General features: G+C 50.2%; 1 protein-coding gene across 8 annotated transcripts in view; it reads left to right on the top strand.

Moving 5' to 3' along the window:
• Positions 1-26759, top strand: part of RELCH (RAB11 binding and LisH domain, coiled-coil and HEAT repeat containing) — a 1825259-nt gene that overhangs the window by 194300 nt on the left and 1604200 nt on the right. For 6 of the 8 annotated variants that reach the window (XM_069613666.1, XM_069613665.1, XM_069613669.1 and 3 more), the window contains exons 3-4: positions 17624-17695; positions 17805-17860. In XM_069613666.1, coding sequence (XP_069469767.1) covers positions 17624-17695; positions 17805-17860 — 128 coding nt within the window. The remainder of the gene's footprint in view (positions 1-17623; positions 17696-17804; positions 17861-26759) is intronic. The other 2 variants (XM_069613668.1, XM_069613672.1) reach the window with 1 other exon arrangement.

Raw genomic sequence — 26759 nt, forward strand, 5'->3', positions numbered from 1 at the left:
AGTGTTAGGGACAAGACTGGTAGAGAGCTCCCTCTGTTTGAGCAGTTGCTTGACAGGGGCACAGCGATGCGAGGGTTCATTTTGGCCATGTATGGAGCTTTGGTTGGGACGGGAGGTGGGACCACAGAGAACTTGAGAGGGTGATGGGAAAGGGACATGGGGATGGAAATCGATGAGTCCCTCTGGAAAAGGCTTTGCAGGGGCGTTCACAAGACATTACTATTTTTTTTTTTTTTATTTATTTGCATTTGTTAAGCGCACTTGCAGCCCATGAGGCATCGAGGCGCTGTTACAGAGGAAACACAGATTTAAGATTACATTCGGAGGCTCTTAGTTACAAGTTAGCAGGCATAAAGGCAGAAACAGGTTAAAGTCACACAAAGAGTCTGGTTTTGATAGCCTTACGAAAGGCAAGGTGGGACTCGATGAGTCTGAGGTGAGGTGGCAGGGCGTTCCAGTGCGTGGCTGCAAGGGTGGGGAAACTGGAGCCACCAGCACGCAGTTTCCGAAAGGTAGGCCTGACAATGGTGTTGGCGTAGAAATATCTAAGCGGTCTTGTGGCGGAGTGCCTGGTGATTCTGTTCGTCAGGTAGGGGGGGGCAAGCTCGTGAATGCATTTGTGGGTAATGGCAAGAGTTTTAAAGATAATTCTTTCTTTAACAGGGAGCCAATGCACTTGCCTTCTGATTTCGGAGATGTGGTCTCTCCTTGCGGTGCCGGTGGCTGCCCTTAGAGCATTGTTCTGGGCTAGCTGAAGTTTGGCGATGTTTTTGTTGGAGGTCCCGACGAGAAGGGCATTACAGTAGTCAAGTCTTGACCCGATGATGGCCCTGGCAATCGTGAGGCTGCTTTGACGGGCCAGGAAGGGCCTTGTTGCGTTGATGACTTTGGTGTAGTAGGCTGAGGAGGCGGCGATGGCATTGACCTGTCTGTCCATCGACAGGTCGGAGTCAAGGTAGACTCCGAGTGTCTTAACATGGTTAGAGACTTTAATTGGAATATTATCAATGGTGAAGGAGGCGTACTGTTCCCCAAGATTGCCGAGGGTGAAAGGTGAGCCAATAAGGAGCAGTTCGGTTTTTTCACCATTGAGGCAAAGCCAATTCTCCGCCATCCAGGATTGGATGGTAGAGTAGATAGAGGAGAGGGTGTTGGAGTCCGCTAGGTAGTCGCCCGTGAGTGGGATGAGTACCTGCGTATCGTCCGCATAATTGGTATATGAGATACCCAGGGAGTCCAAGATGCTAAACAGTGGCCTCGTGAAGAGGTTGTAGAGAGTAGGTGTGATACAGGAACACTGGGGGACACCGCAGGTGAGGAGGCTGGGGGTGGCAGCAGCAACTTCAGAAAAGACTTTCATGGCCCTATCTTTGAGAAAGGAGGTGATCCATTGGCAGGCTTTAGGGGAGAAGTTGGCTTGTGTGGCTAGGTGGTGACACAGGGTATTGTGGTCGACAAGATCGAATGCTGCAGAGAGGTCAAGGAGCAGTAGAAGGGCAGGTTTGCCTGCGTCTCTGAGATCGTCCATTTGGTTTTTCAGGTCTAGGAGGGCCGTTTCAGTGCCATGGCGAGGGCGGAACCCAGATTGCCGTAGACCGAGGAGGCGGTTGTCCTCTAGGAACTTCTGGACTTGCAGGTAAGCTGCTTTGTCCAAGATTTTGAGCAGGAACGGTACAGTCGTAATGGGCCTGTAGTTCCCCGGGACGGTTGGGTCGAGAGAGGGTTTCTTGAGAAGTGGGCGGACCCAAGCTTCCTTAAGTCCTGATGGGACATGGCCTGATTGGAAGGATGAGTTGATAAAGGCCGTGAGGAAGGGGGCTAGGCTAGGTGCGGAATCCTTGATGAGGCTGGCGGGGCATGCATCCCCTTTGCAATTGGAAGGTTTAATGGAGTTGAGCAGGGTAATGACCTCTTGCTCTGTGATATCTTTAAATTCGAACAACGGGGAGGACGTGGTCTTGGTGGGTGGCTTAGCATGCATGTTCGCTATAGTGTCGGAGAGGGCTTTTTGGTGGCCACAAATTTTACTTTGGAGAGTGTTAAGCTTCTCAAGCATGGCAGATTGAATGCTGTTACACCATTTGTCATCTTTGATGATAGAGGAGGGGGGGGCAGATGGTTTTTCGAGTTCCCTGAAGATGGTGAATAGTTCCTTGGAGCCTGATTTAGCGTCAGCGATCCTGGTGTTAAAGGAGGCAGCCTTTGTTCGAGTGATGTTGGTCTTATATAATTTGGAGATGGCTTTGAATTTCTGTTTAGTGGCTTCAGACGGGTTTGCTTTCCATGTGGAAAGAGCAACCCTCTTCTGCGCACGTTGATCAAGGAGTTCTTTGGAGAACCAGGAGTTGGCATGTTTGGCTTTTTTGGCTTTTTTGAGAGTTAGGGGGGCAATGGCATCCACAGCTGAAGTGATGATATCCTTAAAGGTGATAGCTAAGGTATCGGGGTTGTTCGAAGAGGGGGTTTGAAGGTCTGGGTTAAGGAGGTAGGGTGCAAGGTTTTCAGCTGTGAGAAGGCGTGAACTTCTGGAGTACGTGTCGGGGCAGGGTGGTGGCGGGGAGAAAGCAGCTTTGTTAGTTCCGAGGTTGAATTGGATGTAGTGGTGGTCGGACCAAGGAATAGGGTTGTTGTCCTTGATGAGAAGGGTGCAGTTGTGATGGCTGACCCAGTCAAGGGTGCGTCCTTTGATGTGTGTGGGCTGGGAGATGGAGTGCGTGAAGCCTAGGTTGGAGAGTGCCTTCTTGAGGAGTTTTGCAGGGGAGTCCTTGGGGTCGTTCAACCCTAGGTTAAGGTCACCGAGGAGTAGGACCTGTGAGGTCTTTTTGATGTTATGAGAGAGTGCAGAGATTAGTGTATCGTGGAAGTCGGTGCACGGTCCTGGGGGTCTGTAGACAATGTGCATGGATATGGTGCAGTTAGCTGATACGTTGATTTTTAGAGGGAGGTAGTCGCTATTGCTGTCATGCCATTACAGACAGCACGCGATCAAGCTCCTCCATAGATGGCAGCATGACCCGGTGAGACTGGCAACGATGTTCCCCGATGTTAGTCCACAGTGTTGGAGGGGCTGTGAAGGGAGGGCGGATTACTGGCACATGTGGTGTCCTTGCCCTACAATGCAGGTCTTCTGGGGTGAGGTTCTTAGCTGGATCAGAGACCTGGAGGGAATAACTAGAGATAAAAATCCCCTTTTTGTTTTTGTTTTGGATGGAGGAGGAGGAGGAGGACGGGGAGACTACTCCAGGCTTCCAAAAATGGCAGCAGCTTTACTGCTGGCTGCCAGAGCATGCATCGCCACCAAATGCAAAAAGGAATACATACCTAGTAAGAGAGAATGGGTCAATGTGGCCAAGAGCATTTACTTGATGTAAAGAATTACGGCAGGGCTCCATGGAAGGCCGGGGCCGACAGAGAAGGAATGATACCCCTTCACTGTCAGATACTTGACAACTGACATGCAGATGGGGTTAAGGGAGGTGGATCCCTCAGGATTGGAGTCAAAGTATAGGGAGGGGCTGGAATGAAGCGGATCAATCGAAGTTCTGGCACCGCTTAGAGGTTGACTATGGAGTAATGGGGGGATGTGGACTAAGGGTGCCTAAACATAGGCTACTCAACAGACTAGGGCCTGTATCCTGAACAATAAAGGAGCACACGGTACCGGGGGGGAGGTGGAGTGGGTGCGGAGTGTGCGCAGGGGTGTAAGTGGGGGAATAGGTGTTTTTTTTTATAGTTGTTGGATGTTTCATGTTCTCTGTTTTCTGAAATGACAAAGTTGTAATGCTGTAACATTATGTTCTCCTGCAAAACAAAATAAAAATAAATGTGCAAAAAAAACAAACAAACAAAGAGCGGTAGTGGAAACTCACCTTAGGCAGGCCCTCCCTTAAATCAGCTTTGATCACACCGTTGAAGGCTAAATCACCCGAAGACAGGAGATGAGATGTTTCACCTCACCGATCCAAAAGGCCCCTCACCGATTCAAAAGGCGTGGCAAACATGATAAGCCCTCTAGATCGTGTTCTAAACGCTTTTCATCATGGAGGTCTAGGAAGAGGCGTCATCGCTCCAGATCCCCCTCTTCGGATTCCTCGCTCGAGGGACAATGTGTAAACGTTACAATTAAAGGGCTTGTAAATCGGAGTTGGAAAAATTCTGACTTCCAATGTTGGAGGTATTTGTGAAAGTAGTGGCACCAACCCCTTCAAAGAAGGCGAAAGAGGCTTCCGTCTCCATTTCGCCGAAGGCCGACAGGGAGTTGTCAAAAGCCGCTGTTTGCTCACCCAAGAGCATCGCTTGTAGTCTTGACGCCTTAAGGAAAGAGTCCTCCTCCACTCCAACCAGCGTTGTCGAAGGTGTCGAAGTCGAGCCCTTCAGCTTCAAAGTCGGCGCTGTCAAAGCCTTCAACGTCCTCTTAGAGCTCTTCCAAGGTTTTTAAACTGCAGCCTAAAAGACTTTTTCAGGTCTATGAACGCCATTTATGAGGAGGAGGAGGAGGTGGAGGCGGAAAGTCCTGTTTTTGGTTTTGGGTTAAAGTATGGCACTTCTCTTGTTCTAGAAGAGCTTATATCTGAAGAATCTTAAATGAGAGACCTGGTAGAGACACTAAGATGCCAGTGGTCTTGACACTTCCCCAGAAGTGGAATTTGGTACACCTGATGGGTGTGTGCTGGCAGAGGTCTACAGTTGTATATGAACAGGATGCTTTGACTTATTTTTTGGATAAGTAGACACCTGAGGACCCTATACTTCCTTTCCATACTGAAGTCAAGAATAGAGTCTTGGACGAGGGGGGCTCTCGAGAGCTTCGCCAAGATGGCCGCTCTTATGTGAGCTCCCGTGTACCCAGCCACAAATCCAGCTAACGTCCTGATTAATCGAGGCTGACTCACCCTGCAATGCTGCCGATCGATTACTGAGGCTGCCTGCTATTAAGTGTCTGGCTTGTGTGGTCTTTGCTGCTGCCCGAGAATAGATTTCGTTGTGGGTTGGTGGCGAGGAGCGGAGGCAAGGTGGCTCCGGGGGGCTGCTAGTGCTGAGACAGTCACCAGACCAAGCTGCAGCCCGGCGGGCCAGGGGGACGAGTCATTATACCTGTTGAAACACGGAGCTTTCTTCCCCGTTGTGTGCCGTGCAGGGTGCTGGCTCCTGATCTGCACTGCTGGCTGAGATTACTGACAGCGGGGCGCTGCTGAAGAGCAACGAGAGGCGGAGCGGAGGACAGAACTTAGCTGGTGGCAGCCAGCACTGCCACGTGGATTAGCAGTGCAGGAACGTGGTTTGGGCCCCCACCGGGCACAACACCCGGATCCCTTGATGGTGTGCTGGTATGTTGTTTGGAGGCCGCTCCCCCCAGCACTGTTTCAGGCTGCAGCCCTGGCCGTGGAGTGGCTGGTCATGGGCTGGGGCGGCCTGAGGTCCTGTGGGTGGAGCCTGTGCCCTGCGTGTGCATCCGGGTAAATCGGGCTCCTGGAATTCCCGCGGCCTGTGGAGCAGTCTTCCGCCCCCTACGCACTGGTTAGCGGGCCTGGGAGGTGCGCTGAACATCCTGGCAGTAGTGGAGAGGCTCCCAGCAGCAACACTTAGCCAGGAGGAGCAGAGGGTATTTGGCCCCCTGGAGTGGAGCGAGCCACAGTGAGGCCGAATGCAGGGCTGACAGGAGTTGGAAGGATGGTGGAGCAGCGTGAGCACTGGTGCTATGATGGTGTGAGCTGGCAATTTCTTTTTGCTGGAGGTGTTCTGGCACTTCTCTGCAGCGGTCTGGGAGCGTATACTGCTGTTGTGGTGAGCTGTATTGAACTGGGCAGTCTATTTTCAGGCGCTTGTGGTGGGCCATCGCGACAAAGTAGTGCTATGCACTCATCCGTTGTTCCTTCCTACAAGAGTGTTGGGGTTCCATATGAACGAGGAGATTTGTCTGCGTTTTTTCCCTCCCAAATTCAACTTCAGAGCCAGAAAGAGTCCTGCATGCCTTAGATTTCAGGAGGGCTCTAAAGCTTTACCTGGACAGGACCAAGGATTTCAGGAAATAACCTCAGCTGTTTGTAACATTTGGGGGCACAAAGTAGGGCTCTGTGGCTTTGAAGGCTACCATTGCTAGATGAGTTGTGGAATCCTACATGCTACAGAAACGCCCTCACCCTAAGGGGCTTCATCCTCACCTAGTTGGAGCCAAGTCAGTGACATGTCCCCTTGTATACCATTGCAAAAGCAGCGACCTGGGCCTCACTCTCTGCCTTTTGCAAACACTACTGTCTAGACATTTGTCGAAAACAGAAGCTCAATTCGGTCAGGCAGTACTGAAGAAGCTCTTCAGCTAAATTTGCAGATAGAACCTTCCACCCTCCGGGAGACAAGTGCTAGTGAATCTTCTACAAGTATGGCGGAAAGGGGACAGGACGTAGGAATAAGCAAACGTTACTCACTGTACATCTAGTCCATAGTTCCCTTTAATCCATACGCCCTCCCTCCATCCTTCTGAAATGTCTTAGCTTATCAGTTAGGACCTGTCCTAGGCTGGTCGAAAAGGACTGGGTAACAAGCCCCAGAGACGGGACTGGTGAGGCGGAGCCTTTGGCCATGCATGCACTGGACTTGCATCATAAAAATAAAACAGAAAAAAAATGTTGTTTGTGCTACAAAAAACTAAGGTCCTGTCCCAAAGGAATGTCCCACAAGTATGGAGGAAAAGGGGCTGTGGACTAGGAGTATAGTAGTCACTACGGTGAGTAACTTTTCCTTATTTGTACTTTGCCCTTGGGTCTGTTGGCATATTATCAGTCATATGTGGCATACTTGCTTACATGAAGCACTCAACCTGTGGTAGTCAAGTTGTTTACTCTGCAGTTAAATTATGCTACTTCTTTAGCTCCATTTCGAAATGGGAAAGCTTTGATACTGCTTAATTGGTCCTCGAACTTCTCACACAAGGCAGGCTTTCATCATATGCTGCAATTTGTCAGTCCAACTATAACTCCCATTACCCCCTCTGTTGTGCACAAATGTTAATCTTCCTTCACAGTTTATTCTTTAATTGGCCTCACCAGGGTTGGACAGGGGCTTAAAATGGTCTTGTGCGCAAATGAAAATGTGGCCCACAGTTGCAAATGACAATTTATTCCTTTTGTAACAGACTGTTTGAATATTACCCAAGGGGGAGTTTCTTGATAAAATGTGATGCAAATTGTGCAATTTAAAGAATATGTATTCAGCAACAATGGTCAAAACTACTAGCCACACAGTGAAGTAACTCACCAAACTGGCCCACATTGGCCAAAAAAGTGGCCCACTTTGACCAAAAAAAACAGGCTCACACTAGCATTCTGCGTTTTTGGTTCGGGTATTGCCATATTGCCCTATAGGCCTGTCCGAGCCTGGGCCTCACTCGGTCCTCAAGCTGACCAGTCCAAGAATTAATATTTTGGAATTCCACATGAGATATAATATAAAGTTATACCTGGCCAATAAGAGATACATCTTTAGGGTTTGTCCAAACACATCACCAGCCCCTCTTGCCTCCCAAATATTACATAGTGTGCTCATAGCCGTGTCCAGGGAGCTGCCGGGGGTGGCCCGTGCTACTCCTGAAATCTGGTTAGCCTCCCCCACTATGCTAAACTATGATCATCAGCTCACTGCACTCGTACTTCATGCCACCCCTGCATAGGTCCGTGCCCCACTTGGGCAACCATAGTCAATCGACTGGACATACCACTGAATGTACTATCTTTCCTGTAATTCAAATCTTTAGTTTAATGCTTTTCAATTCATTTAATCCACATTATAGTAATCCCATCTTTTCTACATCATAGATTCTATGACCCACCTAACTGGATGGTCATGCACCCATGCCACTATAAGATTTTCTGCACTGCTCAGCTTTACCTCCTTTTAACTGTGGTACTTAATTGAATCCCCCTCCTTCCTGTCCCTTTTATCTCCCCCCAGCTCTTTTTCCTTCCACAGACTAAGACCAGGGGCAAAATGTGCACTCGCCACTAGCCACTGGCTAGTGACATTTAAATCTTGGCAAGTACAAAGCACACCAAGTGACTCTTTGATGGGTGGCTAGTAGCTTGCAACTTGAATATTTGCATGAGTGGTCGAAGTGTACGAAAAGAAGTAGTGTAACTTTGTTCCCTGCTGGTCTGCCACCGCTCTCCACAAATCCCATGCTGCGCCCCTTCCCACAGACAATCCAAACACCCAAACAAGCACACCTGCTATTTAAGGGAATGTTAAGTGCAGTGCACTGAAGTACAAGCTTCAACTTCTTCCTACACTTTTATTTTAAAACTCAACCATTCCAGAACAGTTTCTTTTTAAAATAAAAGTATAGGAACAGTGAAATTTAAAAAAGTATAGGAGCATAGCTCCCGACCGCTCCAGCCCACTAAGACCTCTGATTTGCACCCTGGAATAAGATCTACCCGTGTCAGCGTATGCATGCTCTCGGAGAAGCCTAAATGCTCTGACTACTGCTGGGTGATTTTGCATAGTATACAAAATGTCACCTCTTCAACCTACGTTAATGGAGTTAATTTACCCCTAGTCCCGTCCCCTTTCCCCCATACTTATGGGACATCTCTCCGTCCTGTGGGACGGGACCGGAGCACTTTGTAAAATGCATCCACATTTTTTTTGAAAATGTGTCCCTCCTCTCTTCCCTGCGCGGGGCCCGGCACGCGGCCGTAACCCCACTCACCTTGGCTCTGCATCGCCCATCAGTCCTTTTCTCCGCACGATCGGGGCCGGACGCACTTGCATCCTCAGAAGATTTTCTTCCCTTTTTCCCTCTCTGGCTCTCGCTAGCGTTCGTTTACTAGTCTGTCTATGTCTTTTAAACTAGATTTTTCAGACTATTCATCGTGTCACCGTCGCTTCCCCATCCTCTTTGTTTAGAGTGTTTGGGTCCGGAACACGGTTGGGACTCCTGTTTTTACTGTGACTCCCTTTCAGTCCAGGCACTTCAACGTCGGTTGGAGCGGTGGGAGGAGGTGTTCGGACGGACTCCTCCTTCGCATTTTCAGGCGTTCATCGACGAGAAGAAAAAACGCCTGGTAAATTCTTTAATTTTCAGAGCACCCCGGCCGGGGGATACCTTCCCGGGTTCCTCTCGAGCCGGGAGGGGCGTGGATCGCTCTGTTACCGGGGTTCGCCCTGAGGTGCCTGTCGGGCCTAATAATTCTACCAGAGTTTTCTCTGAGGGTCTCCGTAAGGGGCCTGTGAACATCGGAGTACGCTCCGAGGCCCCTCATGTGGGGGCTGTTTGTAGACCCAGTTCTACTGAGTCGTGGGGTACCGGAGCTTGCTCTGAGGCCGCTCTTTCGGCTTCCCTCAAAAACAAAACCGGGGTGCGCCCCGAGGTCTTGGCTGGGCTTGAGGTTACCGAACGGATGTTCGAGGCCCGTGCCGATAAGGCTTCTACCGGGCCTAGGTCCGAGGTCCCTCGTACAGAGGCTAAGGATACCAACAGTTCTGAGGGGCCGGGCAAGGCCCTGTCGGTGACAGCGCTCCGTTCCCGCTCTTGTGGTGACACCAGATCTGTTGAGGGGGCAAAGAAGAAAGTTTCTTCTTTTACCGGCAGTGCTGAGGCTCTTCCTTCGAAGGCTCAGTTGGCGGTTGGTATGTCGCAGAAACATTCCAGGCCTCATAGTACCGGCTCTGCCGAGGTTCCTTACGTTAAGGCTAAAATTAAGACCCCTGACCCATCGACGGGGACCCCTGCCTCACTTCCTCGCGTGCTGCAGTTCGCCTCAGATGAGGACAAAATGGCGGCTGTTCCCGCCACGACTACGGCGGCCATTTTAGGTACTACCCCTACAACTACGCCATCGCCCCCTGGTGTAGGGTTCGGTTCTTCGGGTGAACCTAAGGTCCCTTGTGTGCATCCTTACCGGCTGGTTTATGATTGGAACGCCCGGATGCCTCTTCCGCACAATGTTTTGTTGCCCGCAGGGGCGGCCCCCTTGATTTATGTGGATACGTCGGCAGAGGGGCCGGTGTGGCACCCTTCCCCGTTACGTCCCTGGATTTGTCCACCTCATGAGAGGCCTCCTCAGGTTCCGAAACAATCTCCTGAGGACGCCTTTTTCGGTAAATTTCAGGCGCTTATGCGCACCGACCCCATGAGGGAATATTTCAAAGGGCTTTTCAAGGAGATATGTCCACCCGAACCTCCGGCTCCACCCGTTCCAACGGTGGTTCCGCCGGCGTCTCCCTTGCCCGTGGTGCCTCCCCCTGCGGTTCCGCCTGTGCCACCATTGTCCCCAGTGGACAAGGCAGTGCCTGACACGGCTCAGCAGGATCCTGACCTGTCCGATGACCCTCAAGGCGATCAGGACAACAAGGACCTTCCCCGCTCTACCAGAGCTTTCCATGACCGGGTACTGGACATGATGAGTTTCTTAGATGTTCCGGTGCCCGAGGCACCTGCTCTGCAGGAGGGCGTGGTTTCTGGGGCGTTCACCTTGTCTCCTTTGGAGCGTACCGGCCTGTTCTTGCAGAAGGACGTTCTGGCCGAGGTCCGAAGAGTTTGGGAAAAGCCACACTCGGGACTTTTTGTAAATAAAAAGATTGACGCGAGGTACAGGCTACATTCTTCAGAAGAAGTGGCCTTGTCGTCTTGTCCGCCTCCCTCCTCCACAGTGGTGGCTGTGGCTACGTTGCAATCCAGACCTGCAGCATCCTCCTCTGCGACGGCTACTCAGGTCTTGGGAAAGGAGGACAAGCTCCTGGACTCCCTAGGGAGGAAAATCTTTGCCAATACGGCCTTGCAGCTCAGGCAGGCCAATGCAGAATTGATTTTGGCGGGAGCTAACATGCGGATGTGGAGAGGTCTGTCGGAGTTTGAGGAGCACATTCCGGTCGAAAAGTTGGAGGATTTCAGAGGAGGCCTTTCCGATGCCAGGGTCTTGACCCAGGATCTCCTGGAGGCTGCGGCTCATCACGTAGACACCTCGGCTCGGGGTCTGATGCTTGGTGTTGATACCTCGTGGCAAGCGTGGCTACATGCCACTAAGTTCTCGAAGGAGGTGCAAGAAAAGGTTTTGGACCTTCCATTTGATGGTAAGGAGCTTTTTCACTCTTCTACTGATGTAGAGCTCACCAAAACCAAAGACAGCACTCAGACGGCCAAATCATTGTCTGTTCTGGTAAAAGCTCCCTTCATGGCTCAAAGGTCGTTGTCGCAAGGTCGACCTTCCTCTGGTTTTAGGGGCTTCCTCGACCGCAAATCTCGCAGAGTGGATACTCCTGCAGTGAATAACCGCCGTAGACAACAGCGTACGTGGTATTTCTCCCGCTCCTCAGCCTCCTCATCGGGTTCAGGTGGCACCGCCACCGATAAACCTGCCAAATGAGGGTTTTCCGCGCTCGCACGAGACCCCGGTAGGAGGACGCATTGCTTCTCATTGGGAGGCGTGGCAGGCATCACAGAAGACAGATGGGTCTTGTCAGTCGCTCGAGCGGGCTTCCGCTTACCTTTACCCCCTACCCCACCCCTCAACCCTCCCTTTCAGCTGTCGTGCTCACCCTCCCTCAAGGCCGAGGTTCAGAAACTTCTGCTCCTCAGAGCTGTGGAACCCGTTCCCCTTGGGGAGCGAGGGGAGGGCTTCTACTCCCAGCTGTTTACGGTGCCCAAACACAACCAGGCTGGCCTGCGCACCATCCTAGACCTTTCCCAGTTCAATCTTTCCCTACCCCAAGAGAAATTCAAGATGATCACGCCTGGCCAGATTCGCTCCTCGTTGCAGGCGGGCGATTGGCTCAGCGTGGTGGATCTTCAGGATGCGTACATGCATATCCTGATTTGGAATCCACACAGGAGATACCTCTGTTTCTCTTTGGGAGAGGAGCACTTCCAGTTTCGGGTGCTTCCTTTTGGCCTCAGTTCGGCGCTGCGTGTCTTCACGAAGATGATGTCAGTGATTACGGCCTATCTTCGTCTCCAGGGTATCCATGTGTATCCCTATTTGGACGACTGGCTCCTACGCAGCCCTTGTCCGTTGGCAGCAGCCATCAACCTCCAGTCTCTCCTTCAGCTCCTGTTCCATCTTGGGCTGTCAGTGAACTGGCGGAAATCCTCCATGACGGTCTCACAGGACTTGACTTTCCTGGGTTTTCGTTGGAACACGGTTGACTGCCGAGTGTATCTGACCGGGGACAGAATAGCAGATCTGTTGGCCACGTGTCAGATGTTTACGCAGTCAGAGAGCATGTCGGCCTGGTGGTTCCAGAGGCTTCTGGGCCTCATGGCCTCGTGTGTACCGGCTCTTCCTCTTGCTCGTCTCAAAATGAGACGGACCCAGATGGCTCTTCGGAGTTCCTGGCGTGAGGCTGTAGACCCGGATTCCAAGCGGATAATGATTCAGGATTCCATGAGAGTGGACCTGGACTGGTGGTCATCTCTCAGCAACCTGTCAGTGGGCGTGGGGTTCCAGGAACCAGCCCCCATGGTGACGATCACGACAGACTCCTCCCTTTTCGGGTGGGGTGCGACGTTAGATCTTCTTCAGGTCTCGGACCTCTGGTCACCTCAGGACAAGCTCCTGCACATAAATCAGTTGGAGCTTCTGGCGATTTTTCTGGCGCTCAAGGCGTTCAGACCTCTCATTGTCAACAAGGTGGTCCGCATAAGAACCGACAATGCGGTGTCAATGTACTACATAAACAAGCAAGGGGGAACGAAGTCTCCCCCTCTCGTGGATCTGTCCATCCAGATTTGGGAGTGGGCCGTGCTTCATGGGGTCTGGCTGCTTGCAGTGCACATCCCGGGCCGGCTGAATGTCACCGCGGATGCCCTCAGCCGGCGGACAGTGGTCAGCTACGAGTGGGAGTTGAAGGCGGAGATCCTCTCATGGATTTTCTCGCGTTGGGGCACACCGGAAGTGGACCTCTTCGCCAGAGCAGTAAACAAGAAGCTTCCTCAGTACACCTCCAGAGGGAGGCTGGGAGCCTCCTCTCTGGGAGACGCACTTGAGATCCTATGGCACAACATGAGAGCTTAAGCCTTCCCGCCTCTTCCTCTGGTTCATCGAGCAATTTGGAAGTTGAAGAGCTCTGTCAACTGTTCTCTTCTACTGATAGTCCGTGGTGGCCGGCCAGGTTTTGGTTCTCAGAACTTCAACACCTGTCGGTGTGTCCGCCGATCAGGAGTTACTGGTAACCTGATCTTCTTCACCAAGGGGAACAGCAGATGTGGCACCCCTCCCCACAATCGCTCAACTTGGCGGCATGGTGCCTGACTTCACGGCTCTAGAGAATTTGGGTTTTTCTGCGGATAACATGCGCATTATCAAGGCAGCCAGGAAGCCCTCAACCAGATCCACTACAAGAGTAAATGGCTCAGGTTCTGTCATTGGTGTTTGCAGAAAGAATTGGATCCGAGGGTAGCGACCATTGACACAGTGCTGTCCTTCGTATCCTCCCTAGCAGAGTCAGGGGTTCATGTCTTGTCCTGCAGGACTTATCTCTCTGCGATTTCCGCCTACCTCTCTACAGACCGGTGTTCTTATTCGTTAACTAACCTGGTGGTGAAGAGACATTTTGCTGGTTTGACACGCATCTACCCTCTGGTTCGTAGTCTGCACCCGCCTTGGGACCTAAATATAGTCCTGACGGCGTTGTGCCATAAACCCTTTGAGCCGATGGCTACGGTTGACCTAAAGTACATGTCCTGGAAAGTGTCCTTTCTGGTAGCTGTTACGTCAGCGAGGTGAGTGAGTGAGTGAGCTCCAGGCATTGTCGGTGGAGCATCCTTTCTTGGTCTTTCACAAGGACAAGGTAGTCCTTCGGACGAACCCAGCTTTCCTACCAAAGGTAGTGACCGAATTCCATCTGAATCAGTTGATTTCCCTTCCGGTCTTTTTTCCGAACCCTGCCTCGGAGGCGGAAAGGGTCCTACACTGCCTGGATGTCCGAAGAGCTCTTAAGTTCTACCTGGACAGGACTTCCGAGCTTCGGAGCTCTTCCCAACTGTTTGTGACCTTCGGTAAACCCCAGGGCAGGCCGGCGTCTAAGGCATCCATTTCCAGATGGATTTCTGCCTGTATCACGGAATCTTTCACCGTCCAAAAGCTGAAACCTCCTAAAGGTTTCCATGCACATCAGGTGTGAGGCAAGGCAGCTGCGGTTGCTTTTCAGAAGTATGTTCCCTGGGAGTCCATCGCTAAAGCGGCTACTTGGGCCTCCCCATCTGCTTTCTGTAAGCATTACTGCCTTGATATGAGCTCTAGAGCTGACGCTCAGTTCGGCCAGGCTGTGCTGAAGAACAGCCTGGCCGAACTAAGGGGTATTTCCATCCACCCATAGTTCCTGTAAGGAGTGCTTGGGAATCTCCCATAAGTATGGAGGAAAGGGGACGGGACGTATGAGTATTACCAGGTTACTCACCGTAGTGACCACCTTACTCCTAGTCCATAGTCCCCTTTCCTCCATACGCCCGCCCGCCATCCCCTCGAATAAGGTTCCTCTGTTATTGCTAATGGGTCTTGACCCTGCGATAGAAAAGAACTGATGGGCGATGCGCAGGGCGGAGCCAAGGTGGGCGGGGTTACGACCGCGTGCCGGGCCCCGCGCAGGAAAGAGAGGAGGGACACATTTTTGAAAAAAATGTGGATGCTTTTTACAAAGTGCTCCGGTCCCGTCCCACAGGACGGAGAGATGTCCCATAGGTATGGAGGAAAGGGGACTATGGTCTAGGAGTAAGGTGGTCACTACGGTGAGTAACCTGGTAATTCCGGCATTTATGTTGTAGACATTCAGGCACAGAGGATGCGCTGTGAGCTAAACGCTTTGACCACTAAAGGTAATGGACTTCTAAAATAACTAGCATACGTTTTGATTGTGATGGGTTTTGATTATGAAGTCTGTTCTTGGTGAAGAGGCAATCAGCTAGTTTAGTAAAGTTGTAAGGGCCTGTAGGAGAGCTCGGTGCATTTATGCATTCAATCATAGTATAGAAACTTGAACGTAAGGGATTCGAATTCCTGCGAGCCGATTCATCCTTCTGAGATCAATAAAATGAGTATCCTTGAGTTGGGTGATATCACTAGCTATTGGACCAATCAAATTGTAAAGTGCACTATGCAAGTGTTTTAATTATTCTTATGGTAAACGAATGGGCTTTGCCGTGCTTTTTCCTGACCAGGGATCCTATTTGTTCACGCCCTCATGTTCGCCGACAGATACAGGGTCAGCAATGCTGTAAAGTTTTTCCGAGTTTTCTTACTACATCCTCTTTTTCTGCCATATGCGGGATTTAACTCTGGGTTCTCATGCCCACGGATTTACTGTGGCAAAAGGACACATCTGGCAGAATAATGGATCCAACGGATTGTGCGACCTCCCTGCAGAAATCCTGTGCCACCCATTACCTGGCGCAGCCAATACGTTTCTCAGGGGAATGGTTCTGTGGGGGGATTGCCAGGATGTTCGCTGGTACATGATTAATAGAAAATATATATTTTTTTCTCTGCCATGAGGTCTGACTGCACGGCAGAGAGAGGATTGCCAGCAGGCTTGCGAACATTCCTGGGAACCCTAGAAAGGAATACTTTTTTTATTTGTGGCTATTGGTTGAGGTTGTAAAGGCTGCCTAAATATTGAAACTAGTATTGTCGTGGGATGGGATAGGAGGAGGGACGTAGCATGTGATGGGTGTCTAGCAATTTGCCCACCCATTAGTCTCCCATGGCCATACTAGTCCATGTGGACATTCCCACTCACTACCTGCCCAAAACACATCTTCCCCTCAGGATCTCTTTGAACTAGCTCTGTACTTTTAAGGGGATGCCTGTGTTATTTCTGAGCAGTCCCCTGAAAGGTTATGGGCTAATTGCTGCTATGAACTAGATCCTGGTGTTACCATTTGTCGAAATCAAGTGTGCCTTTAGATACTTGATCTATACATTGATATATGATTGGTTATTTATAATGTGCTTAATACACAAAGTTTCTAAGCGCAGACTGGGGGATCGAACCTGTGTTGCTCCTGTCATCGAACCTGTGTTGCTCCGTGTCATCTTGCTTCCAAGGTGAGGGCGTTGCCCCTGAGCTATCTTACCGAGACATTGTGTCATTGCATTGGTTCCTTGCACAAAATGCCTGTTAAAATTAAGCACTGGCAAAGCCAATAGCTTTGGCTCTTGTATAGGCCTTAGTGAGGCATTTGCCAGGAACTTCCCTAATATGCCCTGGAGCTAACACCATTTGCCAGGTAATAAGTACTGTTACAGTAGTGCATTGTGGAAAATTCCTATACCATGCCTACTCAAAAACAAAAACTGTTAGCTTTGCCAGCACTTAGAGTTTCCGCATGCCGCCAATCACTGATCCACATCTGCAAGCTGTGAACGTACAGGAGAATCTTGGGGGAATACCTTGTTCCTTCTCCCTACCACCCCGATCCCGAGTCAGCCACACTGTTTCCTAGGGTTTCTCCCCTGTGGAATGAAGGCATTTGAGTATTGATTGTACGCCATGTGAAATGTTTTGTCAAAGCAAATGTCCTAATTTTACCCCCTAGCGCTCTTCAAAATTGTGAGTGCCTATAGTTTTATTTAAATTGGTGTTCAGACATGAGCCTTCCCTTTATGTATTTTATGCACAGTAGGCATTTTGTTTTTATAAGCGTTTTTCTAACAACTTCGAAGCAACTTTTGTATAGTAGACTGGCAAGAATTTGGGGTTCTATTTGTGACCCAGTCAAGCCTGAAATTCTTTTTCACGGATAATCTTGAGCCTTAACATCTAATGTGATGGACAGGCACAGCATCATCAAAGATTGGCCCTTATTTGAGGTTTTGGGCGAATAATCATATCACTATTGGGTTGATTGCGCCATGTATTGGTTTGAATCCAGATTGGTTATATTGGCATCTTTCAGTGGTGTATGTGGGAATGCCACACCTACATTTCGGGATATTAAACGAGCTGCCAAATTGGCAGGAAGCCATCTGCAATAAGACAGATTTACACTGCATTGCAAGTATACGCTTCATGCACACGTGGGGACGTAAAGATGTTGCATAGCTATGCATGTCATGCTGATCTTCTTTTACAACTGAACTGCAGAAATGTCAGGCTAAATTTCCAAAAGCACTCCGTGGATTTTACCAAATGAATTCAACACATTTTACTATAATTTTGAGTAACACGTAAGCATTTTAAGAAATTAAATGTTTTGGAACCTTTTTAACAGTTGTTTTTAGAAGATGTTGACCAATACCTTCCATTACATGATCGAACTTGTGTATAATCTTTGAATTCTCATGAACATGTCCGAGGGATCTCTGCTTCCCTCTTTAACTTTAATCTAGCACCCGCTAGACACAGCTCTTCATGAAATTCATTTTTGAAACGTGCAACATCCCTTGTCAGACAGCTAGAAGTAGTGGCTTGCTCAGAATTGGCTGTATGTAACTTTGAAAAGTGTTTACCAGTTAGCTCTCAAGCCAGGTCTGCTGCATGTATTCACGAGTTCCATATAGACTGCATGCTTTTCTGTTTCAATACAAACTGTACTTTTTTTTCACACCCATCTTTGCTTTTTATTTTGTATTTTTGTTTCCCTTTTCTTGGTTGGATGCCTGCCTGTGTGTGTTTAATCCAAAACCCTGTCCAGTCCTGGAGTTTGAACTGCGGAAAGCCAAGGAGACCATTCAGGCCCTCCGAGCCAACCTGACTCAGGCTGCAGGTGGTGTACATAACCCTTTTCTTCAGTCTTTCTGCTGTCAATGTAGCTGTAGCTTCTATGTTCCCCAGTTGCAAGTTGTCGTCACTGATGGTATTTTTCTTTATTACAGAAAATGAAGTTCCTTTACAGGAGCGAAACAATTATAAATCAAGTCCTGAAATTCAGGTGAGTGAAATTTCGACATGATTTGTGTCCCAGATAAGCTTTCTAAAATATTATTTCTGCTTCACGTTTACTAACCGTGTTCAAATTGGAAGCCACTTTTAGTTCTAACGTAAGAGCAATAGGCTTGTTGCTTGGAGAGGAAATTGTTTTTCATGTTCAGCTTGTTGGAAGACTTTAAGTTGGCCAAATTGGCTCCATATTTATTCTACATTGGCTTATGGAGACAGTAGCGATATTTGAGGTGAAGTTAGTTTTCTTGGGTGTGCAAGCGCACCACCTTCCAACGTAAAAAGCTATGCACGTTCTGTATAAATAGGACATATGCATAATATCCAAAAAAGCTCTCTTTGAGAAATATCGCTGGGTGTTATAAACTACCTTACTTTGGTAGCGCCTGAAAAATTGGATGTTGGCACCAAGTCAATGTTCCGAGAGCATGGCTGTTTTTATGTGCAACCTATTTTTGAGAAACGTAGTTTAAAGAATGAAATGTGATCTTCTCAAAATGACTTAAATATTGTGTGATACAAAGCCATGTGGACTGGGCACCTTAAATGAACGTGTGTTTGAGGGCATAGCATCCACCTACACACTCCTACTCTGCCTAAATAAACAGTTTTTTTTAAAATTCCAATCAAACATCTTGCAATATTTGTCCTATTTTATGAGCCTTGTTTTGCAGCACGTCATCTTCTTGACCTTGGGCTTTGTTTTCCTTCCATTAACTTTCGTTTCACTCTTGGCACAGTTTGCATTTCCCCGCCTTTTTGCAGCGATTAACACGTTCACTCTGACACACAGGGGAACCCAGCGCATAAGCACTGGCGTTCTTGCACAGGCCTTCAAAGGGGCAATGAGTGGTAGCATTTTTTTTTTCTCTTTTTTTTTTTCCCTCCACTGACTTTCATCTCCAGGAAATTCTAACAGTCGGCGAATCTTCATGTGTTGTAATTTGTGTCCCAGGTTCATAACCCACAACTAGCAAATAATCCATGCCTCAACTAGTAAATTGTTCTCTGAATTGTGTTCTGGATGATTGAGTCAGGGACAACTTTAAATGTTCTCTCTACTTTTTAGCTTTTGACCTCTATTGTGTAAAGTAGAATTGCAACTGGGGCTACGAGGTGTAGCAGCCTCAAACAATCTGTCTATGGGAGGCCTAAGGTTCCCGAATCTAGCTCGTCTGTTGTCAAGTTTCTTGGCGCTATAGTCGTATAGAAAATGGTTACTGGGGTTTAGATGTTTGTAGTGTATGTTCATGGGCAGATGCGATTATCTCCGGGTCACCCAGCTTTCGTTCAAATACACCTGAACATTGTTTAATGTGTGTCTTTTGTCAATCGCTGTGGTTTTTTAACTGCTTCCTTACCAAAGTCAAGTAATTTGTGGAGAGCTTCAATCTAGTTTAGAAGCATTTTGTTTCAAATTGGTTTTGTAGTTGTTTTAGCTGGCCTTTTTCCTCTGCTACTTTGGCTTCCTCCCTTACAATTTCTTTGGCCATTCATACTTCACTGTTGCATTTTAAAATGCCTGTGCTGTCCCGCCCACTTAACAGAGGCGGGTACACACATTGTGTGTGTCTCGTGCCTCCATTGGTGGCATCATTGGGAGTTATTTTCCATTTGTCAGCATACATTGAAGCCTACGGTCGATGGTCTGCCTTGATTCTGGTTAAAGACAAGGCAGGGTTCCTTTGCTTCACTTGACTCAACTTTTGGTAGCAGTGGTTAAGCATTCAAGGCCAAGCTCGGAGGAATGCTTTTCTGTCTCTACCGAGCGCCATCCACCTGTGCCCCCACATCTGCCACGCTCACACATAATGTAATATCCCACTGCCTCTCACCCCGAAGGGGTAATACTCACTTGCAAAAGTGTCTTTTTCTCCCCACCACATGTACTCCTACGTCCCGTCCCCTTTTCTCCATACTTGTGGGACATCTCTCAGTCCTGTGGGACGGGACCGGAGCACTTTGTAAAAAGCATCCAAATTTTTTTCAAAAATGTGTCTCTCCTCTCTTTCCTGCGCGGGGCCCGCCACGCGGCCGTAACCCCGCCCACCTTGGCTCCGCCCCGCGCATCACCCATCAGTCCTTTTCTCCGCTCGATCGGGGCCGGACGCACTTGCATCCTCGGAAGATTTTCTTCCCTTTTTTCCTCTCTGGCTCTCGCTAGCGTTCGTTTACTAGTCTTTCTGTGTCTTTCAAGTTAGACTTTTCAGATTGTTCATCGTGTCACCGTCGCTTCGCGAGGGCGGATCCCCACCCTCTTTGTTTAGAGTGTTTGGGTCCGGAACACGGTTGGGACTCCTGTTTTTACTGTGACTCCCTTTCGGTCCGGGCACTTCAACGTCGGTTGGAGCGATGGGAGGAGGTGTTCCGACGAACTCCTCCTTCGCATTTTCAGGCCTTCATCGACGAGAAGAAGAAACACCCGGTAAGTTCTTTACTTTTCAGAGCACCCCGGCCGGGGGATACCTTTCCGGGTTCCTCTCGGTCCGGGAGGGGCGTTGATCGCTCTGTCACCGGGGTTCGCCCTGAGGTGCCCGTTGGGCCTAATAATTCTACCAGAGTTTTCTCTGAGGGTCTCCGTAAGGGGCCTGTGAATACCGGAGTACGCTCAGAGGCCCCTCCTGTGGGGGCTGTTTGTAGACCCAGTTCTACTGAATCGTGGGGTACCGGAGCTCGTTCTGAGGCCTCTCTGTCGGCTTCCCTCAAAAACAAGACTGGGGTGCGCTCCGAGGCCTTGGCTGGGCTGGTTGTTACAGAACGGATGTTCGAGGCCCGTGCAGATAAGGCTGTTACTGGGCCTGGGTCCGAGGCCCCTCGTTCAGAGGCTCAAGCTACCAACAGTTCTGAGAGGCTGGACAAGGCTTTGTCGGTGAAAGCGGTTGCTCACCGTTCTCGCTCTTGTGGTGATACCATATCTGTTGAGGGGGCAAAGAAGCGAAGTTCTTCTTTTACCGGCAGTGCCGAGGTCCTTCCTTTGAAGGCTAATTTGGCGGTTGGTATGTCACAAAAACATTCCAGGCCTCATAGTACCGGCTCGGCCGAGGTTCCTTATGTTAAGGCTAAGATTAAGACCCCTGATCCATCGATGGGGACCCCTGCCTCACTTCCTCATGTGCCGCAGTTTCCCTCAGATGAGGACAAAATGGCGCCCGTTCCTGCCACGACCGCAGCGGCCATTTTAGGTGCTACCCCTACAACTATGCCATCGGCCTCTGGTGTAGGGCGCAGTCCCTTGGGTGAACCTAGGGTCCCTTGTGCGCATCCTTACCAGCCGGTTTATGATTGGAACGCCCGGATGCCTCTTCCGCACAATGTTTAGTTGCCTGCGGGGGCGCCTCCTTTGATTTATGTGGATACGTCGGTGGAGGGGCCGATGTGGCACCCTTCCCCATTATGTCCCTGGATTTGTCCACCTCATGAGAGGCCTCCTCAGGTTCCGAAGCAATCTCCTGAGGACACTTTTTTTGGTACTTTTCAAGCGCTTATGTGCACCGACCCCATGAGGGAATATTTCAAAGGGCTTTTCAAGGAAATATGTCCACCTGCGCCTCTGGCTCCACCCGTTCCTCCAGTGGTTCCACCGGCACCTCCCTTACCTGTGGTGCCTCCCCTGGCTCTTCCGCCTGTGCCACCATTGTCCCCAGTGGACAAGGCAGTGCCTGACACGGCTCAGCAGGATCCTGACCTGTCAGATGACCCTCAAGGCGATCAGGACAACGAGGACCTTCCCCTCTCTATCAGAGCCTTTCATGACCGGGTACTGGACATGAGTTTCTTAGATGTTCCGGTGCCCGAGGCACCCGCTCCGCAGGAGGGTGTGCTTTCTGGGGCATTCACCCGGTCTCCCTTGGAGCGTACCGGCCTGTTCCTGCAGGGAACACTTGTGTATAGGCGCGTTACAAATGCCATATCATATCATATCAAGGACGTTCTGGCCAAGGTCCGAAGAGTCTGGGAAAAGCCACACTCGGGACTTTTTGTCAATAAGAAGATTGACGCGAGGTACAGGCTGCATTCTTCGGAAGGGGTGGCCCTGTCGTCTTGTCCACCTCCCTCCTCCACAGTGGTGGCTGCGGCTACGTTGCAATCCAGACCTGCAGCATCCTCTTCCACAACGGCTACTCAGGTCTTGGGAAAGGAGGACAAGCTCCTGGACTCCCTATGGAGGAAAGTCTTTGCCAACTCAGCCTTGCAGCTCAGGCAGGCCAACGCTGAGTTGATATTGGCAGGAGCTAACATGCGGATGTGGAAAGGTCTGTCGGAGTTTGAGGAGCACATCCCGGTCGAGAAGTTGGAAGACTTCAAAGGAGGCCTTTCCGATGCCAGGGTCTTGGCCCAGGATCTCCTGGAGGCTGCGGCTCACCACGTAGACACCTCGGCTGGGGGCCTGATGCTTGGGGTTGATACCTCACGGCAGGCGTGGCTGCATGCCACTAAATTTTCTAAGGAAGTGCAAGACAAGGTGTTGGACCTTCCATTCGATGGTAAGGAGCGTTTTCATTCTACTACTGATGTAGAGCTCACCAAGACCAAGGATAGCACTCTGATGGCTAAATCATTGTCTGTTCTGGTCAAAGCTCCTTTCAAATCCCAGAGACCGTTGTCGCAAAGTCGACCCTCCTCTGGTTTTCGGGGCTTCCTCGACCGCAAATCTCGCAGAGTGGATACTCCTGTGGGGAATAACCGCCATAGACAACAACGAACACCTCAGCCTCCTCAGCAGGTTCAGGTGGCACCGCCACCGATAAACCTGCCAAATGGGGGTTTTCCGCGATCGCACGAGACCCCGGTAGGAGGACGCATTGCGTCTCTTTGGGAGGCGTGGCAGACCATCACAGAAGACGGATGGGTCTTGTCCGTCGCTCGAGCGGGCTTCCACTTACCTTTACCCCCTTCCCCACCCCGCAACCCTCCTTTTCAGCTGTCGGGCTCACCCTCCCTCAAGGCCGAAGTTCAGAAACTTCTGCTCCTCAGAGCTGTGGAACCCGTTCCCCTTGGGTAGCGAGGGGAGGTCTTCTACTCCCGGCTGTTTACGGTGCCCAAACCCAACCAGGCTGGCCTGCGCACCATCCTAGACCTTTCCCAGTTCAATCTTTTCCTACCCCAAGAGAAATTCAAGATGATCACGCCCAGCCAGATACACTCCTCCTTACAGATGGGCGATTGGCTCAGCGTTGTGGATCTTCAGGATGCGTTTATGCATATCCTGATTTGGAATCAACACAGGAGATATCTCCGCTTCTCCTTGGGAGAGGAGCACTTCCAGTTTCGGGTGCTTCCTTTTGGCCTCAGCTCGGCTCTGCGTGTCTTCACGAAGATGATGTCCGTGATTGCGGCCTATCTTCGTCTCCAGGGTATCCATGTGTATCCTTATTTGGACGACTGGCTCTTACGCAGCCCTTGTCCGCTGGCAGCTGCAGGCAACCTCCAGTCTCTCCTTCAGCTCCTGTTCTATCTTGGGCTGTCGGTGAACTGGCGGAAATCCTCCATGACGGTCTCACAGGACCTGATCTTCCTGTGTTTTCGTTGGAAAACGATCGACAGCAGAGTGTATCTGACCGAGGACAGAATGGCGGATCTGTTAGCCACGTGTCAGATGTTTGCGCAGTCGGAGAGCATGTCGGCATGGTGGTTCCAGAGGCTTCTGGGTCTCATGGCCTTGTGTGTACTGGCTCTTCCTCTTGCTCGTCTCAAAATGAGATGGACCCAGATGGCTCTTCGGAGTTCATGGCGTCAGGCAGTGGATCCGGATTCCATGCGGATAATGATTCCGGATTCCATGAGAGTGGACCTGGATTGGTGGTCATGTCTCAGCAATCTGTCTGGGGGCGCGGGGTTTCAGGACCCGGTCCCCATGGTGACGATCACAACGGACTCCTCCCTTCTAGGGTGGGGTGTGACGTTAGATCTTCTTCAGGTTTCGGACCTCTGGTCGCCTCAGGACAAGCTCCTGCACATAAATTATTTGGAGCTTCTGGCGATCTTCCTAGCGCTCAGGGCGTTCAGACCGCTCATTGTCAACAAGGTGGTCCGCATAAGAACGGACAATGTGGTGTCAATGTATTACGTAAAGAAACAAGGGGGAACAAAGTCTCCACCCCCTCGTGGACCTGTCCATCCAGATTTGGGAGTGGGCTATGCTTTATGGTGTCTGGCTGCTTGCAGTGCACATCCCGGGCCAGCTGAATGTCACTGCGGATGCCCTCAGCCGGCGGACAGTGGTCAGCTACGAGTGGGAATTGAAGGCGGTGGTCCTCTCATGGATTTTCTCGCGCTGGGGCACACCGGAGGTGGACCTCTTCGCTATGGCGGCGAACAAGAAGCTTCCTCAGTATGCCTCCAGAGGGGGGCTGGGAGCCTCCTCTCTGGGGGGATGCTCTCGAGATTCCATGGCACAACATGAGAGCTTACGCATTCCCGCCTCTGCCTCTAGTTCACCGTGCAATTTGGAAGTTGAAGAACTCAGCAAACTGTTCCCTTCTACTCATAGCCCCGTGGTGGCCGGCCAGGTTTTGGTTCTCAGAACTTCAACACCTGTCGGTGTATCCGCCGATCAGGTTACCAGTAACTCCCGATCTTCTTCACCAAGGGGAACAACAGATGTGGCACCCCTCCCCACAATCACTCAGCTTGGCGGCATGGTACCTGAGTTCAAGTCTTTAGAGCATCTGTGTTTGTCTGCGGATAACATGCGCATTATCCAGGCAGCCGGGAAACCCTCGACCAGATCTCAATACAAGAGTAAATGGCTCAGGTTCTGTCATTGGTGTTTGGAGAAGAAGTTGGATCCGAGGGTGGCCACGATTGACACAGTGTTGTCCTTCATGTCCTCCCTCGCAGAGTCAGTGGTTCATGTCCTGTCATGCAGGACTTATCTCTCAGCGGTTTCCACTTACCTTTCTACAGACCTGTGTTCCTATTTCTCTAACCCAGTGGTGAAGAGGCATTTTTCTGGCTTGACACGCCTCTACCCTCCGGTTCGTAATCCGCACCCGCCATGGGACCTAAATGTAGTCCTGACGGCGCTGTGCCATAAACCCTTTGAACCAATGGCTACGGTGGACCTCAAGTACTTGTCTTGGAAAGTGTCCTTTCTGGTCGCCGTTACGTCAGCAATGAGAGTGAGTGAGCTCCAGACATTGTCTGCGGAGCATTCTTTCTTGGTCTTTCACAAGGAAAAGGTAGTCCTTCGGACAAACCCGGCTTTTCTACCAAAGGTGGTGACCGAATTCCATCTGAATCAGTTGATCTCCCTTCCGGTCTTTTTCCCGAACCCTGCCTCAGAGGCTGAAAGAGTTCTAAACTGTCTTGATGTCCGAAGAGCTCTTAAGTTCTACCTGGACAGGACTTCCGAGCTTAGGAGTTCTTCTCAACTTTTTGTGACCTTCGGTAACCCTCAGGGCAAGCCGGCGTCTAAGGCAACTATTTCTAGGTGGATCACCGCCTGCATCACGGAGTCTTTCACCGTCCAAGGGCTGAAACCTCCTAAGGGTATCCATGCACACCTGGTGCGGGGCAAGGCAGCCGCGGTTGCTTTTCAGAAATGTGTCCCCTGGGAGTCCATCGCTAGGGCAGCTACTTGGGCCTCCCCATCTGCTTTCTGTAAACATTACTGTCTCGACATGAGCTCAAGAGCTGATGCTCAGTTTGGTCAGGCTGTGCTGAAGAACCTGTTTCAGTAAGGGGTATTTCCATCCACCCGTAGTTCCTGTAAGGAGTGCTTGGGAATCTCCCTCAAATATGGTGGAAAGGGGACGGGACGTAGGAGTATTACCAGGTTACTCACCGTAGTGACCATCTTACTCATAGTCCATAGTCCCCTTTCCTCCATACGCCCGCCCGCCGTCCCCTCTAATAAGGTTCCTCTTTTATTGCTAATGGGTCTTTGACCTGGCAATAGAAAAGGACTGATGGGTTATGGGCGGCGCGGAGCCAAGGTGGGCGGGGTTACGGCCGCGTGCCTTGCCCCGCGCAGGAAAGAGAGGAGGGACACATTTTTGAAAAAAATGTGGATGCTTTTTACAAAGTGCTTCCGTCCCGTGCCACAGGACGGAAAGATGTCCCACAAGTATGGAGGAAAGGGGGCTATGGACTAGGAGTAAGGTGGTCACTACGGTGAGTAACCTGGTAATTCTTCTGCAACATGATTAAAAGTCTTGTTGCAGCATTGCTGTTTGAATGTTTGTTCCGATTGTCTTTAAATCCTTGTATTGATTTGCTCTCCCTTACCTAAATATGATCTACTTCACTCCCCATTACACAGAGTACCCTCTGTTCTTTTTCACTCCCTAATGTCTCTTTCTCTCATCCTCCATGTGCTGCCATTCTTTCTCCCTCCTTGCTCAGCTTCAGTGTCACTCCCTTTCCCTAAACTTTAAAAACACTACTACTATCGGCTCATTCAAATCCACCCTCATGCTCCACCCTGAAACCACGGTAAAGGTTCTCCCTCTAACTGACACTGACATTCTCTTTGTTGTTCCCTCTCCTGACCTATGCACTCCCCATATGGTCTCTGTCCTCTCCCCTTTCTCTTCCTCTCCCATTAATGATGGTACGAGATGAGATGTGCTCTTGGCTCATTTCTCATCATCCGGGTGCATCATCAATGTCTATCATAATGGCACCATCATGGCCCAGAGTGGTAATGGCCCAAAATGTTGCCCTCACAATTACAACGGCCGAAAATGCTGACTTTTTTCTTTTTTTAGACCCCCCCTTACATCACATATATATGTGGGGGCATATATGATATAATATTATGGGGGTTCCGGGGGGTCTCACCCGCATATATATGTGGTGTGGTGTAATGGGGGTTTAATAAAAAAGCGGCATTTTCGACCGTCATAATTATGATGGTCGCAGTGATCACATAGATCCCCCAGGGCTTT

The sequence above is a fragment of the Ambystoma mexicanum genome, chromosome 5p, assembly GCF_040938575.1.
Source record: "Ambystoma mexicanum isolate Mex_15411 chromosome 5p, UKY_AmexF1_1, whole genome shotgun sequence".
Taxonomy (NCBI): domain Eukaryota; kingdom Metazoa; phylum Chordata; class Amphibia; order Caudata; family Ambystomatidae; genus Ambystoma; species Ambystoma mexicanum.